Source organism: Pristiophorus japonicus, chromosome 1 (assembly GCF_044704955.1).
Source record: "Pristiophorus japonicus isolate sPriJap1 chromosome 1, sPriJap1.hap1, whole genome shotgun sequence".
Taxonomy (NCBI): Eukaryota; Metazoa; Chordata; class Chondrichthyes; family Pristiophoridae; genus Pristiophorus; species Pristiophorus japonicus.
In genome coordinates this window covers 513,880,062-513,894,901 of record NC_091977.1, presented here as the reverse complement: position 1 = coordinate 513,894,901, position 14,840 = coordinate 513,880,062, and the positions used below count along the sequence as shown (strand labels likewise).

Here is a 14,840-nt window from a genome sequence, read left to right as displayed (position 1 = left end):
TAAATTAATGTGCTCAAGTCCCTCGAGTGGGGCACAGAAAACAATCCCTGCACCAGAACAGGTAGGCCTCGGACCCAGGTTTAATGTCAGGCGAGCTGCGGACGTTTACCGCCCATCCCCAGGCAGCTTGCCGACGAAGCAGAACTGAACATTGCGATGCTGCGACACCGGAAGCGGCCCTCGGGTAGGTCCTGGGCGGGGGCTGGGGGGGGGGGGGGGGGCGATCGGGTCCTGGGGGAGACAGCTGCCACGTCACCCTAAGGGTGAATTTCCCGTGGGAATACAGCCCCAACTAAGACTTCAAACTTTCAGGTTTGCAGGGCGAATAAGATTGGAACACCTTTTTGAGGTCAATAAACTGAATTTGGATCCCATGGTCGCCACAAACATTGCGGCGCTAATCGGGGAAAAAGGTTTTAACAGCTTTCCGGCAGCACTGAATTTCGGCCCGATTATGTCCTGATAACAGTTATTGTGAACAAAATCCCCAGAAGTGAGGTAGCTCCTACAAAACATCCAGATGGCCAATCTGTTTACCACTATGCATGTAACTAATCATCTTAACCCCATTCTCTGTTTCCTTATCTCAAGATTATCTTGTTTCCTAATGTGTTGACAAAAAGAAGTCAACAGGCATGAATCACATGTGCTACACTTTCAGCAGAAGCTAAACAGCACAATCAAATTGTACCCTGGTACATTAAACCCGAAACCATCCTGGGCAAGAACAATTTAACCATTTCAGTATTTATACAAGGTAGCTACAATACAAATCCGCAAGCCATCCACAAGTGAAAAAGAAAGCAAAAAACAAATCACATGAGATTAAACCAAATCCCAATCCTACGTATCTGTGTACAGACGAATAAGGGGCCGAAATTGGCCCTTCCCGTAACGCCTGTTAACACCGGAAATCCGCCGCCACACTGCGGGGTGTAATGGCCGCCGATTTTTCGTGCAATGGCCACCATTATCAAAATTCCACTCCTGCGGTATCCTGGTGGTGACGCACGCCCCCATCGCTCTGCTGCTGCCGAGCCGTCCCAAGTGCGTCATCAAAGTGAACACCACCAGTGTTCCCCACCGACGGCGAAATTCGGCCAAGGAAATCTTCCTCCTGCCGGGCGGTGCCAAAACCTTCTTTTCTGAGACGGTGCAGGAAGCTGTGGCCTTTGAAAATGGCGGTGCGGCTCTCATTAAAGGGGAGAACGCACTGCCGCTGCCGCCATGTTCTTTTTTGTCGGCCGACTGTCATGTCGGGCCGACAATTATGTCCCCGGGTTTGACCGGGCCACCAACCTGGCCCCCACCCCTTGGGTGTCAAACCGCTGGCCCAGCCAAAACCCTCCCTGGTGGCCCAGTAGACCGATCTTTAAAAATCTTCACTTAAAGGGGAGAGCCGTGGTGATGCGGTGCCGTGATGACATCATCAGCGCATGACTGACAGCAACAGCCATTCTGCCCCCCCCCCCCCCCCAACTTCAGCCCCTTAAATGTGCTCACCGCCGCACTACCGCCCCCATTGTGAGCGACTTCCGGTCCACCGGAAAAAAAAGCCAAAGAGCGGAAATTCGCTCAAGAGGCCACCTCAACTACGGCGGTGGTGAAAACAACAGAAACAGGATGCGTGCACCTGGTTTCCAGCGGGGGCGGGGGGATGTATCTTGCATCTATTGAATCCCTTTCTCAATTTAAACACCTCAATTATTTCACCACTCAACCTTCTTAACTCAAGGGAATACAAGCTAAGTTTATGCTACTTGTTCTCACAATTTACCCCTTCGAGCCCTGGGAGCACTTCCTGCCCTTTGTATTCCGGCCCGCTGGAGATAAAGGCCAACATTCCATTCAGCGTTTAGTTATTGTTTTGTACCTGTGCACGAGTTTTAGTGATTTGTGTACCTCTACGCCCAAATCCCTTCACTTCTCCACAGTTTCTAGTCTCTCGCTGATTTTTTTTTCTTGGATCCAAAGTGGCTGGCCTCACACGTGGATGCCTTTGGACATGGAGTCAGTAATGGCTGTTCGAACCGCTGCAGGCCTTTAAGGTCTGCAGCTTCATGGATTTCCAGTCCAGAAATGAGTGAGCTCCCAATCAGAGGCATTGCCAATGCCTGGAGCTCACCCATACACTAACAAATCAGGCTGCTGCTACACAAAGCACCAGGCTCAGCACACTTAAGTTTTGGCACGTAATAAGATTTCACCCTGCCCCTGCCAAGCAACGGCCCAAGAGAAAAATTGGGGCTGATAGCTGTTGCATAACAAGGATATAAACCATAAAATGTAGTAGATTTTGAACAGAAGCCCAGTGTCTGATGTCAGTAGTTATTCCTATTTGTTAAGTGTGATTTAATTCTCTGTTTACATACTTGAGCGATTATACTGTCTGCTCGAGAGGCTAATCGAAACAAGTCCCACTGTAATGATTATTATTCCTCCGGCACTGTTTTAAAGTATTGGAGAAAGTACGAACCATTCTTTATTCATTCTTCTACACATGCTCAGGCTAATGATCTGAAACCTTTGTAGCCACCTTTATCCCAATTTTCATCCCTTCTCTCCTGAAGATGCTGACACATGCTGTGGTACAATTCAGTGGCTGACAAACACCCTCTGGTAGCCCTTGACTGCCAGGAGCTGTTTTTCACATGTGTGAACCTAGATAGTGAACTTGTCTTCTCCAATGTTGAGAAAGCAGTTTTAAAAAAAGCTTACAGGATCCTGGGCTTCATGAATAGAGTAAAAAAGCATGGATCTTATGATGAACCTATATACAACACTGGTTCGGCCTCAACTGAAGTATTGACGCTGAAATCCTGGCCTTCTCAGGTCTGTACTGAGTATGTACGGACCCGGGAAAGCAGCACAAAAGGGCAATGTGCATGTGCTTAAAAACCGGCTTTTCCGATCTGTCAAGCTGGAGCTGGATAGATCATCTGTATATCTGGAGCGAGGACATTTGCAAGGGCAAGATTGTGGTATTTACCTATATCTTGCCCAGCAAATGACCTCAAAACTCTTATTATTGCAAAAGCAACTTACTTTTTTGTGCATGGCTTTAAAAAGTGCGCATGGGGGGTTATCTAGCCTACTTTTACAAAAATATAATTAAATTAAATTTAAAAAACACGTCATTTAAAAAAAACCCTGCCCGCCACATTACATTTATTTTTAACTATAATTAAAAAAAGCTTTTTAAAAACTCGGGAAAAAATTTTCTCTGAGATATTTATTAACTTTAATTTCAATTCATTTTAATTAAGTGAGGTGTGTTTTGTCTTTTTTATTATATGTGTTTAGTGTGTTTGTTTTTTTTTCTCATTAATAGCAAAGAGAACTCGTAGATACGGAGTTCTCATTGTTATTAATGAGAAAGCTGTGGAATACAGTACCTGATTGGTTGAGCAGTCACATGTGACTGCACCTTCTGCGTGGGAATCTGGAGGACGGGAGCGCGCTTCGCAGCGCGGGAAGAGAAGGCCTCCCCAGTGGAATCGCACGCTCCTCCCGGACCACCAGGTAAATTCGTAGAAATGTTTCAGGTCGGAGGCAGTTACCCGTGGGAAGCTTCCGACCGCAATTTCATCCCCATTGTGTCCAATTCTGGGCTCCGCACTTTAGGAAGGATGACAAGGCCTTAGAGAGGGTGCAGAAAAGATTTACAAAAATGGTTCCAGGGATGAGCGACTTCAGTTACGAGGATAGACTGGAGAAGATATTAAGGGAATCAAGGGATCTGGGGACAGTGCAGGAAAGTGGAGTTGAGTTAAAAGATCAGCCATGATATTATTGAATGGCGGAGCAGGCTCGAGGTGCCGAATGGACTATTCCTGCTCCTAATTCTTAAGTTCTTATGTAAGCTTGGGTTGTTCTCCTTAGAGCAGAGAAGATTGAGAGGAGATTTGATAGAGATGTTCAAAATCATGAAGGTTCTGGGCAGCGTAGACAGAGAGAAACTGTTCCCATTGACGGAAGGGTCGAGAGCCAGAGGACACAGATTTAAGCTGATTGGCAAATGAACCAACAGTGACATAAGAAAACCTTTTGCACAGCGAGTGGTTAGGATCTGGAATTCACTGCCTGAAAGGGTGGTGGAGGCAGACTCAATCACGGCTTTCAAAAGGGAGTTGGATAAGCACCTGAAGGAAAAAAATTTGTGCGGCTATGGGGAAACTGCGGGGGTGGGGGGGGGGGGGTGCAACCAGCTGAGGTGCTCTTGCTGAGAGCCAGCAAGGGCTCGACGGGCCGAATGGCCTCCTTCTGTGCTGTAACCATTCAATGATTCGATCATTCTATGAATGTAAGAAGCCCCAGTCCTGTAGCCCACAGGGATCAATGGATAGTGATCACAAGTAGGAATCCTTGCTGACTTTCCCCCTCCAGCCATCCCTTGTCCAGGGGTGCTGAGGCCAATTGTAGACTTGCCTTGTTTATGCTGTGTTTGAGATCAGCTAACAAAGCACGAGATACAAAAATGGGAAGATGCCTTTTCATGCAGAGTTATTGCAAAGTGGATTTCTTTTCCACTAGTGGTGATCAGTGCTACTTTGATTACAGCATTCAGAATAATTTCTTAAAGAAGAATCATATATAAAGGTATGGGAAGGATTCAGGAAATTTGGATTAGTTTGAGGAAAGGGGCAGGAAATTGGAACTGAGTAGTATACGACCCACGAGGGATAAATAATTCAGTGCAAAAAAATTCTATGGGGGCGGCTCAATTATCCCCAATGGCGTTTTTTGGTGTATTGCCAGAGTTACGTCTCTTTTTTTGGGCCCCGACTTCTCCAAAAAAATAAGCAGCAAGTTTCCCCGTTCTACTTTTTGAAATTGGCGCTTGCACAGCCTGTCCTGTAGCCTCGGGGGGGTGGAGCCTAATGTCTGTGCCGGAAAAACGATGCCCCACCCCCCCTTTCTGCGCATGCGTAAAAAAAAAAAGGACGCTTTTGACGTGACTGCAATGAGCGCACATGCCCAGTACAGCTCCCGGTCTGCATTCGGCTATTTTTAAAGAGCTAGTTGTGTGTGAGAACTTTAATTCTCATTGGGAAAAATCGGAGCTGCAATACAATATGCACCGCGGCTCAAGGACCAAGAATTTCTCACAGGATGAAGTGGAGGCACTAGTTACTGTGATTGAGGCCACATGGCACAAGCTGAACACCAGCAGAGGTCACATAAAAGTTTCACCAAAAGAAATGAAGAAACGCTGGAACCAACTTGCAGAAGATTACTTTGCAATGGTGACCACCCCGAGGTCTGGAGACCAGTGCAAAAAGAAGTGGCAGGACCCTGGTCAAGTAGTTAGTGTAAGTATTATTTTCATTTATTCACTGGAATTGCAATTGTGACCATCTGTCTATATCCCACCCAGCAGAAAGACACCCTCCCTAAAAAGCTGCATTTTCATCTTTGCAGAGGAAGGTGGTACACAACAAAAAGGAAAGAACTCGAACAGGAGGAAGCCAGCAAATCTGCACCCACTGACACCCTTGGAAGAGAGGGTCGCTGCTTTGATGGGTCCTGCCTGGAGAAAAGCAACCACCACTGCACAAACTGGGCCCACACTTGAGGGAGAGGGTAAGTCCTGCAAATTCCACAGTCTGGCTTTGCTAAATGTTAAGTACTGCGCGGGCTAGCCACGCTTCGGTTCCTGGGGATGTCTCCATCAGCTACGCTTCGGTTGATGCAATGTGCTATCATTCATCGTGGTCCTTCAAATCAGCCTGCTGCCTGCGCTGTGTGAGCCTACTCATGCACCCACCCTGCCCCCTCCTCTGCTGCTAACCATTTGTCTGCTCTGTTATATTTTGCAGAACTTGAGCCCAACCCTGACGATACAGAAAAAGATTCAGACGAGGACGAGTCTGAAGAGGAGAACATCTTCCAATCCCACCTTCCAGACCAAGAGCATTGGGGGTGGCGGGGGGGGGGGGGGTGAGTGGGAGGAGGAGGTGATGGATGAGGCGCCCACTGTTATACTCACTTTGGAGGAGGTGCAGGTGCCTCCCATTGAGGTGCCAGCCCCTTTCCTGAATGATACGAGTGTTGCTGGGACATTCCATGGTTTCCCACTGTTCGAGGCCGCGGCTCCCAGTGGGATGCAGTGAGCCACACCCAGGGTGAGGAGGGGAAGGAGAACTCGACAATGCTGTCCCTGAGGTGCAGGATGTAACAGATGTGTTTCAGATGATGGCAATGAGTGTGGAGAGCATTGACCTTACGCAATCATTCCTGGACATCATCAATGGCGTGGGTGATGAAGTATCGGGACTGTCGGGAGAAGTAATAACACTTTCATGAGAAATGGGAACACTGTCTGGGAATATGAGGGAGGGAATGTTGCAGGTAGTTGACACACTGTCAGGGTACATGAGGGAGGGAATGTTGGAGGTAGCTTGGTACCAACCCGAGAAATGCTGCACCACCGCCTGCGGGCAGGGATGGAGTCACCAAGACCAAGCGCAGCAGGCGGTCTTGGAATAAGGTGAAGGAGAAATGGGCGCAGCCTTTCTTTGCTGCTGCTGTTGTTGTTGTTGTTATTGTTTTTGTTGCTATTGTAACTTCTCAAATTAAAAGTTTTTTGTAAGTTATGTAAATTTACAAGTTTAAAAGTTTGTAAGTGATCTTAGAGTTTGCAAGTGATAAAGTTTGTAAGTGATCTTAACTGAAAACTTTAAAGTTTGATACAAGAATATTTTTATTATCGCTAAGTTAAGTACAAACAAATGTTTGTTAAACTTTTGAATAAAATATATTTTAAATTATAACTGAACCGTTTCCATTATTTGTTCCATTATTACCACAGCTTTGTAATGTAAACAAGAATCATTACCATCATTTATTCCATTAACACAACACAACATTACTGAACAGGTCCAAGTAGTAAACATGGTCCGTGTGGAATAGTTGCCGCTGAGCCTTCAGGCAGCAAAGTGTTCACAGATGGGCTGCTGGCGCAAGGCTCGAGCAATCATTAAAGGGGCAGGATGGCCCGCCCTCCTCCGCCATCGTGCTCCAGATTCAGGTAGTTGCATGGCTTCCTCGTCCTCCTCGTCATCTGCATCTTCCACCTCATCATCGGCCACTCTCAGCTTAGGTGGATCTTCTATTACCAGCTGCTACTGCCTCATGATAGGGAGTAAGCAGCATGCAGCACACAACAGTGAACTGACCGACAATCTCAGGGGTGTATTGGAAGTAGCCTCTGGAATGGTCCAAGCATCGGAAACATTGTTTCAAGATGCCAATGGTCCTCTCTATTATGCGACATGTTGTATTCCCGGTCAGCTTCCATCTGGGTTACGCCTAGGGGTGTCATGAGCCAGGTGGCGAGGCCACACCCTTTGTCTCCCAGCAGCCAGCTTTGCCCTTCTGGCTACTGCTGAAACATGGCAGATATAGCGCTCTCACGTAGGATGAACGCATCATGGGTGCTCCCAGGGTATCTTGCATCAACTGACATGATGCGATGCATGTCTTCACACACGAGCTGCACATTAATGGAGAGGAAGCCTTTTCTGTTCCTGTACATCTCGGAATCCTCCAAAGTTGCTTGCAAGGCGATATGGGTACAATCAATGCTTTTGGGAAGCCAGCAACCCTGGAGAAGCCACAGCCCTGTCACGCATTGCCTGGGTGGTCATGGGGAACTTTATGTAGTCATTCCTTCGGGCATGTAGTGTAGCAGTTACCTGCCGAATGCTGATATGTGTTGCGTTTTGAGAAAAGGCACACACATCCCCAGTTGTGGCCTGGAACGATCCAGATGCATAGAATGAAAGTTCAGCTGTAACCTTCACTTCAACTGACAAAGCAGTCCTCCTGACACTTCTAGGTTGCAGGTCTGATTTTACAAACTCACAGATCTCGGTTACAGCTTCTTTGCGGAAACGCAACCTTCTCACAATCTGCATCACTCAGGTGCAGGTATGAACTCCTGTCTCGATATACCCAATGTGGGTAAGGCCCCCTGCCCATCATCCTTTGTGTTCTGAGGTTCCTCATGCGATGACGTTGAATCAGTTGTCACCTCCGCAGCACCATCATGCAGAAGGCTTGCATAAGGTATGGCATTGTCAGTATTGCCCCCATGATTAAATTGTACTTTGCAAGAAGCTCAAAACGGCAGGCAGGACAAGCTTCTTTGTTGTCTCTCTCCCCAAGGTCGATGTCCTAGTATGGACCGCACCCAGGTCTGAGCATGTGCAATGGGCTTGCTTAGATCGGGAACGCTCCCCCGGCTTCATTTGATGCTGCTTGCTGCATGGTGGCATAGTGTAAGTGTTCTCGTCCTTTCAGTTCAGCTTCCGCACCCCGCCCTGGTCTGCTTATCAAGCTGAGCCCCTGTGTCCGGGCCAGGGTCTGATTCTGCTGGCCGATGCTCCGACCCTTGAGCCTGGTCTGGAGACGTTTGGTGGTGGCGTGGCACTTTATAAAAAAAAATCAAAACTTAAAAAATTGCTTTAGACTTTCATTTTCTGTATTTTAAGTTTGAAAAAATTAAGCTTGATGATGCATATTTGTGTGTTCTTGACTCCCTCCAAAACTTCACATACAAACAATGGCGTCTTTCTGCGCCGATTTTTTAATGTGCGCTGGTTTTTCTTAAGTGCCCAGATGGTTTTTTGAGAGTGGTCACATACGCCCTCCTCGGAGAAATGTAAGTTGGCCAAACTTGCATAAATATGAAAAACTGGCGCAGACATCGGGCTACGCCTCCTATGACCCCCCAAAAAAACTAACCTAAAAGAATCGTAACTAACTGAGTTACGCTGGCACACAATCTTTGGGGAAACATGGATTTTTAAATTTAGGCCAAAAAAACGGCACAAATCACCGGGGAAAATTGAGCCCAGGGTTCTCTGTATTGTGCAATTAAGGTAGACAAACATCCCAGAGAGTTGGGAGATGGGGGCGGGTTGGGGGGAGGGGGAGGTTGTAGGGCTGGTAGAAGTTACAGACATAGGGTGGGTGAGGCCATGCAGGGATTTAAAGGCAAAGACAAGATTTAAATCTGAGAGGGTTGAGTAGTGAATGAGCAAGACTTGGGGCAGATTAGGATTATGAACAGCAGGGTTCTGGGCGAGCTGGAGTTTATGGAAGTGACTGAAGCTTGTATGGCGGTTTCATTGGTGGATGGGATGAGATAGTGGTGGATGTTACAGAGATGGAAGTAGGTGGTCTTCCTGATGGAATGGATAGCAAAGCAGAATCTCAGGAGTCAACATTTCCAGCACTGTTTTTTACAAGTGAATGCATTACCAATGATTGAACAGGTTGGGCCTATACACATTGGAGTTTAGAAGAATGAGCGATGATCTTATTGAAAAGTATAAGATTCTGAAGGGCTTGACAGGGTAGATGCTGAGAGGATGTTTCCCCTTGTAGGGGAATCTAGAACTAGGGGGCATAGTTTCAGAATAAGAGGTCGCCCATTTAAAACGGAAATGAGGAGGAATTTCTTCTCTCTGAGGGTTGTGAATCTTTGGAATTTTCTTCCCCAGAGAGCTGTGGAGGCTGGGTCATTGAATATATTTAAGGTGGAGATAGACAGATTTTAGAATAATAATGGAGTCAAAGGTTATGGGAAGTGGGCAGGGAAGTGGAGTTGAGGCCAGGATCAGATCAGCCATGAACTTATTGAATGGCGGTGCAGGTTCAAGGGGCCAAATGGCCTACCCCTGCTCTTATTTCTTATGTTCTAATGTTTAATAAATAGATGATAGAAACCATCAGTGCAGGCTGAACAAATTACTTTGTGTTTCTACCCAAGATTTGTAGATGCAGCTTCAACATTATTCACTTTTACTTTTGGAAAATGTATTCACTAAGGCAGGTTATTTTATTCCATTCACAAGCCGATTCCGCCATTCTGGAGCTGTCTTGACATTTCGTAACAAATTTTCGATTTCAAGTTCAACATTTGCCTTAACAAAATCTTAAAAATGCTGCGTAATAAAATAAAGTTAGCAATGGTACCTATGGTACCCTTATTCAGATGGCAATGTCTGCAGACAGGCTATGCACCATAAACGTCCCATCTCATTGACATAGATGCCAAATGACAAGTACGAGGCAGAAGGCATTCATCAAGCACCTATTGGTATCAGTGCCCCATCTATACATGCATATTCTTTTCTGAAAAATAGACCGGTTAAAACATGGATAGTAGGAAGGTTCAACCAACACAATCAGTAGGCAAAGGACCATCGACCCTAAACGCTAACTCTGCTTCCTCTCCTCAGATGCTGCCTGACCCACTAAGATTTCGAGCATTTTCTGTTTTTATTCCAGATTCCAGCATCCGCAGTGTTTTGCTTTTGTGTTGTTGCAGTCAGTCGGCGAGTTTGAAACTCCTTATTTCCCTCCATTTTCATTCCTTTTACAGTCTTCAGACTTCTAAAATATATGACTGATACCACCTAATAACAACTTAGTTTTTTTATTCATTCACGGGATGTGGGCATCGCTGGCAAAGCCAGCATTTATTTGCCCATCCCTAATTGCCCTTGAGAAGATGGTTGTGAGCCGCCTTCTTGAACCACTGCAGTCCATGTGGTGAAGGTACTCCCACAGTGCTGTTAGGGAGGGAGTTCCAGATTTTGACCAAGCGACGATGAAGGAACGGCGATATATTTCCAAGTCAGGATGGTGTGTGACTTGAAGGGGAACTTGGAGGTGATGGTGCTCCCATGCACCTGTTGCCCTTGTCCTTCTATGTGATATAGGTCGCTGTCAAACAAGTCTTGGTGAGTTGCTGCACTGCATCTTGTAGATGGTACACACTGCAGCCACAGTGCACCAGTGGTGGAGGGAATGAATGTTTAAGGTGGTGGATGGGATGGCAATCAAGCGGGCTGCTTTGTCCTGGATGGTGTCGAGCTTCTTGAGTGTTGTTGGAGCTGCACTCCTCCAGGCAAGTGGAGAGTATTCCATCACACTCCTGACTTGTGCCGTGCAGATGGTGGAAAGTCTTTGGGGAGTCAGGAGGTGAGACACTCGCCGCAGAATACCCAGCCCCTGACCTGCTCATGTAACTACTTTCAAATTAGCCATGTAATCTTTTGAAGCTTAGTGGGCTCGTACACCAGGGCTTCCGACCTTCTTGCTTTCTCAACGTAACAAAGTAGGAAATGCTGAGCACAAACTGGGTACACCTTACTCTGAGAAGGAGAAAGTGAAAACCTAAGTGGTGTTTTCATAATGCACTGAGCTTAGCTCTGTAATTCCCAGAGATGTTAAGCAGCTTGTTAATTCATGTTCTTTTTTATAATGGCACAGTCACAATACCGTCTTCTCCATCTGCAGATTCACACGTCCCTGATCAACGGCAGACCCAGTGCTGATGACCCTTCCGCTACTTTGTTGGAGTTCACCTCGGCTCGTTACATTCGTCTCCTCCTTCAGCGCATCAGAACACTCAATGCTGACCTCATGACCCTTGGCTATCGTGACCCCAGGGAAGTTGATCCAATTGTTACTCGTCGGGTAAGGAAACTGGAACCGTTAAGGGCTGCTCTGGCATTTGTTTCCTTTCGTTGACGGGAGGAACAAAACACTTCACCCTGTGAATAGCGAGGATGCAATGTTTTGTCTTGGCATACAAGATTGTTCTCCTCTTTTTTTTTACAGTGGCTTAGAACTTGTTTAAAAGTTTCCTCCATTTTTAGAAATTGTTTGAAACCCCTTTTCCGTACATTTGAAACTTTGTAGGTCATGTTTTGTCTTTTAAAGTAAGATCTTTATTTTATGTTTAAACTAGTTAATCTGTTTGGTTGCAAACCAGCAACAACTAAATAATTAGAATAAAAACAGAAAATGCTGGAAATCTCAGCGGGTCAGGCAGCATCTGTGGAGAGAGAAACAGAGTTAACGTTTCAGATCGATGGCCCTTCGTCATTGGCCTGAAACGTTAACTCTGGTTTTTCTCTCCACAGACGCTGCCTGACCCACTGAGATTTCCAGCACTTACTGGTTTTATTCCAGATTCCAGCACTTACTGGTTTTATTCCAGATTCCAACATCCGCAGTATTTTGCTTTTGAGCGAAATAATTAGACTGTGTGTTTGCTAAAGTAACGAATTTAGAAACGTTCATACCATAACCAGTTTTTACTGAGATGAGAACTAATTTTCAAATGCCTTCATTGTATCAATGTAGAACCCATGTTTGCACATTCTGTGAGGTCAGGAATTGAATGTGCTGAGCTGCGCTGAACATGAGCCAGTTTCAATTTACGTCTGGTTTATTTTCTTACACAGTATTACTACTCCATCAAGGACATCTCTGTTGGAGGCATGTGTATCTGTTACGGTCATGCACGCAGCTGTCCGTGGGATGAAACACTTATGGTTCGTAATAGACCCAAGTCCATCGAAAAATTAATGCATGTATATAGCATTGTAGTCATAGAAATTTAGCACCGTTTCACGACCTGATCGATCATGAATATTTGCGGAAAGTGTGTCGTCATTTTATGGCTGGCTTATCTTGGTTTTATTGTTATCTTAAAACCTGCCGTAAATTTATCATTATTCCTCTTGTGCGTGGAGTAATAAATGTAGTGATTACATTATTGACTATTCAAGCTGACCCCGTTGTGACCCCTGTCGCCCCGCCCCGATCCAGTTTCCTTGGGTTGGGGGTCCGTAGTTATGCAGTGCGGGTTCCAGTCAAGGGGCCCAGCACACGGAAGGAGAGAGGGAGCCTGGTGCTGCTACCTAGGGAAATGTGACAGCATCAAAGCAGGACACCCTCTGCAGCTCCATGAGAGGAGCCACCTTTAAAGGGGACAAAAGTTCGAATGTCATATTTATTTTAGGTCCCATTCTGAGACGATGCCTCAAAAAGGTCAGTTCTCGGGGGTAGGGGATGTGGGGGGTGGGGGGTGAGTGATTGGGAGGAGAGACGATGGAGAAATGTCCACTACTGGGCCCTCGCCCTCTAAAGGATCCCTCTGGCCCACGATCTACTTCCACACCTCTCCTGGCAGTCCCTGGGGTCAGTAGGCACAGGAGGCAGGAAAATCATCTGGCTTCCCAGGCCCCCACCTCATTGCAGCCATTTTCCCTTCTGTGGTGGGAGGAGGAGTATTCCTGGTACATCTCATCATTTCAGGCAGAGGGAAATACAGCCCACAATCTCTTTTAATGAGCGTCACATTTAACAATGGAATGGTTACAAAGAATTGCTGGTATCACTTCCCTCCCCATCTCCCCATGGGACCTCTTCTTACGCTATATAAATGCAAGTTGTCATTGCTTAGGTTAACCCATTTCAAGGAACCCAGGCTGCTAATTAAATCTGGTCAATATTGGTAAAATGCTTCTGTAACCGTGTTATTTATTGTGCTGTCTTGGGATATTAGGATCAATGGGAGCTGCTGTTCCCCTCTTTGTGTCATCCCCATTCCGAATTAAACAAATATTCAGACAAACATTACAAATAATAAATGATGTTAACATGAACAATTTTCTGCAACTTACATTTTTTTTAAAGGGTGAGCCTCATTTTAAGCCTGTCACTATTAAATGCGGAATGATCAACTCATAGTTATTTAGATTGTAGGCCTGGGTACTAGATTCCATATAGTAGAAGCCAGGTTTGGATGGGAGCTCTTTTACAATGTTGTTTCACTGCAGAGACGAACTGGCGACTAGAGCAGACATCTCTGCCCATTCAACGACAAGTTGTCAAGCGAAGTAACACAACAGCTCTGACACACAAAACATATTTTGTTGCCCCTTTAATTAAAGAAGAAAACTGCAGATTTTGACAATCAATATGCAGTTTCACCATTGTAGAACGGCTACCTCGAACATTTTGGTTGATGTTGCAACAATGAGAGAATGAAATAACATTCTGCGCCTTCAGTAATGCCACTCAATCTGGATTAGATTTAGTCGACCCAACTCCCAGCACGTGCTGCAATAATAAATATGTAATCTGAGTATTGATGAAACCTCTGCGGTCCGAGTGAGATGATTAAAAAAAAATTACACACGTTTCAAAATTGCTTTTGAATGGGCAAAGGTTGCGGCATTTTTAAAATCCAATTTTCTTTGAATTTAGCCACAGAATTGATATTTAATCTTTGCTCCAGTCTGATGATGCCCCTCTTGACCATTGCATTTCACCTGAAATAACCAATTTAGCTTTGCTTTCTGGGCTGAATAAGCAGAACAGAAATGTGTTTTTATTCTCCCCCCACCCCTCTGTTCCATTCAGAGTTCAGATTCAGGCAAACCAGAAACAGCTGCTGGGCACAACCTTTGTCAAATCTAATGCTCTTGATTAGACGATGTATGTGCAGTTTGACACAAGTTGATCGCAAAGCACGAGGAGGAAATGGTGCCAGACCAAGAACATAGTGAATGCACGTTCAGCAACTCTTTAGTTGCGTCTACACCCTGCCCCAAGCAATAAATTCTGAACGCCTTTTCCCCCTGGGTTACCAGAAATGTAGAACACATTTTGAGATTTTTTTTAAAAGTAACATTTTTTTATTTTTCTTTTAACAAATATATTTTAGAGATTGCAGTGCCAGTGTGAACACAACACCTGTGGGGAGAGCTGCAGTGAATGTTGCCCTGGTTACCATCAGAAACCATGGCGGTCTGGAACTTTTACTTCTGACAATACGTGCGAGAGTAAGTAGATAACTTGTAAGTCCATTTGATTAGAGGCCCAGAAATTCAGCAGCACAGCGCCTGTTTCCTGCGCGGCAAACAGCCTCCAATATGGCGGGCAGGAAGAGCGCCCTCATTACAAGCCCACAAAGATTAGTGGGAAAGCGGGTTGTGTAGAGGACACAGAGAGGCTGCAAAGAGATTGAG

At 45.7% G+C, this 14,840-nt stretch overlaps 1 protein-coding gene across 1 annotated transcript in view; it reads left to right on the top strand.

The window, feature by feature from the left end:
- The window catches only part of lama1 (laminin, alpha 1), a 439,104-nt gene that overhangs the window by 177,875 nt on the left and 246,389 nt on the right, over window positions 1-14,840 (top strand). The window contains exons 5-7 of the mRNA XM_070895870.1: window positions 11,314-11,493; window positions 12,267-12,356; window positions 14,537-14,654. Of these exons, the coding sequence (XP_070751971.1) occupies window positions 11,314-11,493; window positions 12,267-12,356; window positions 14,537-14,654 (388 nt within the window). The remainder of the gene's footprint in view (window positions 1-11,313; window positions 11,494-12,266; window positions 12,357-14,536; window positions 14,655-14,840) is intronic.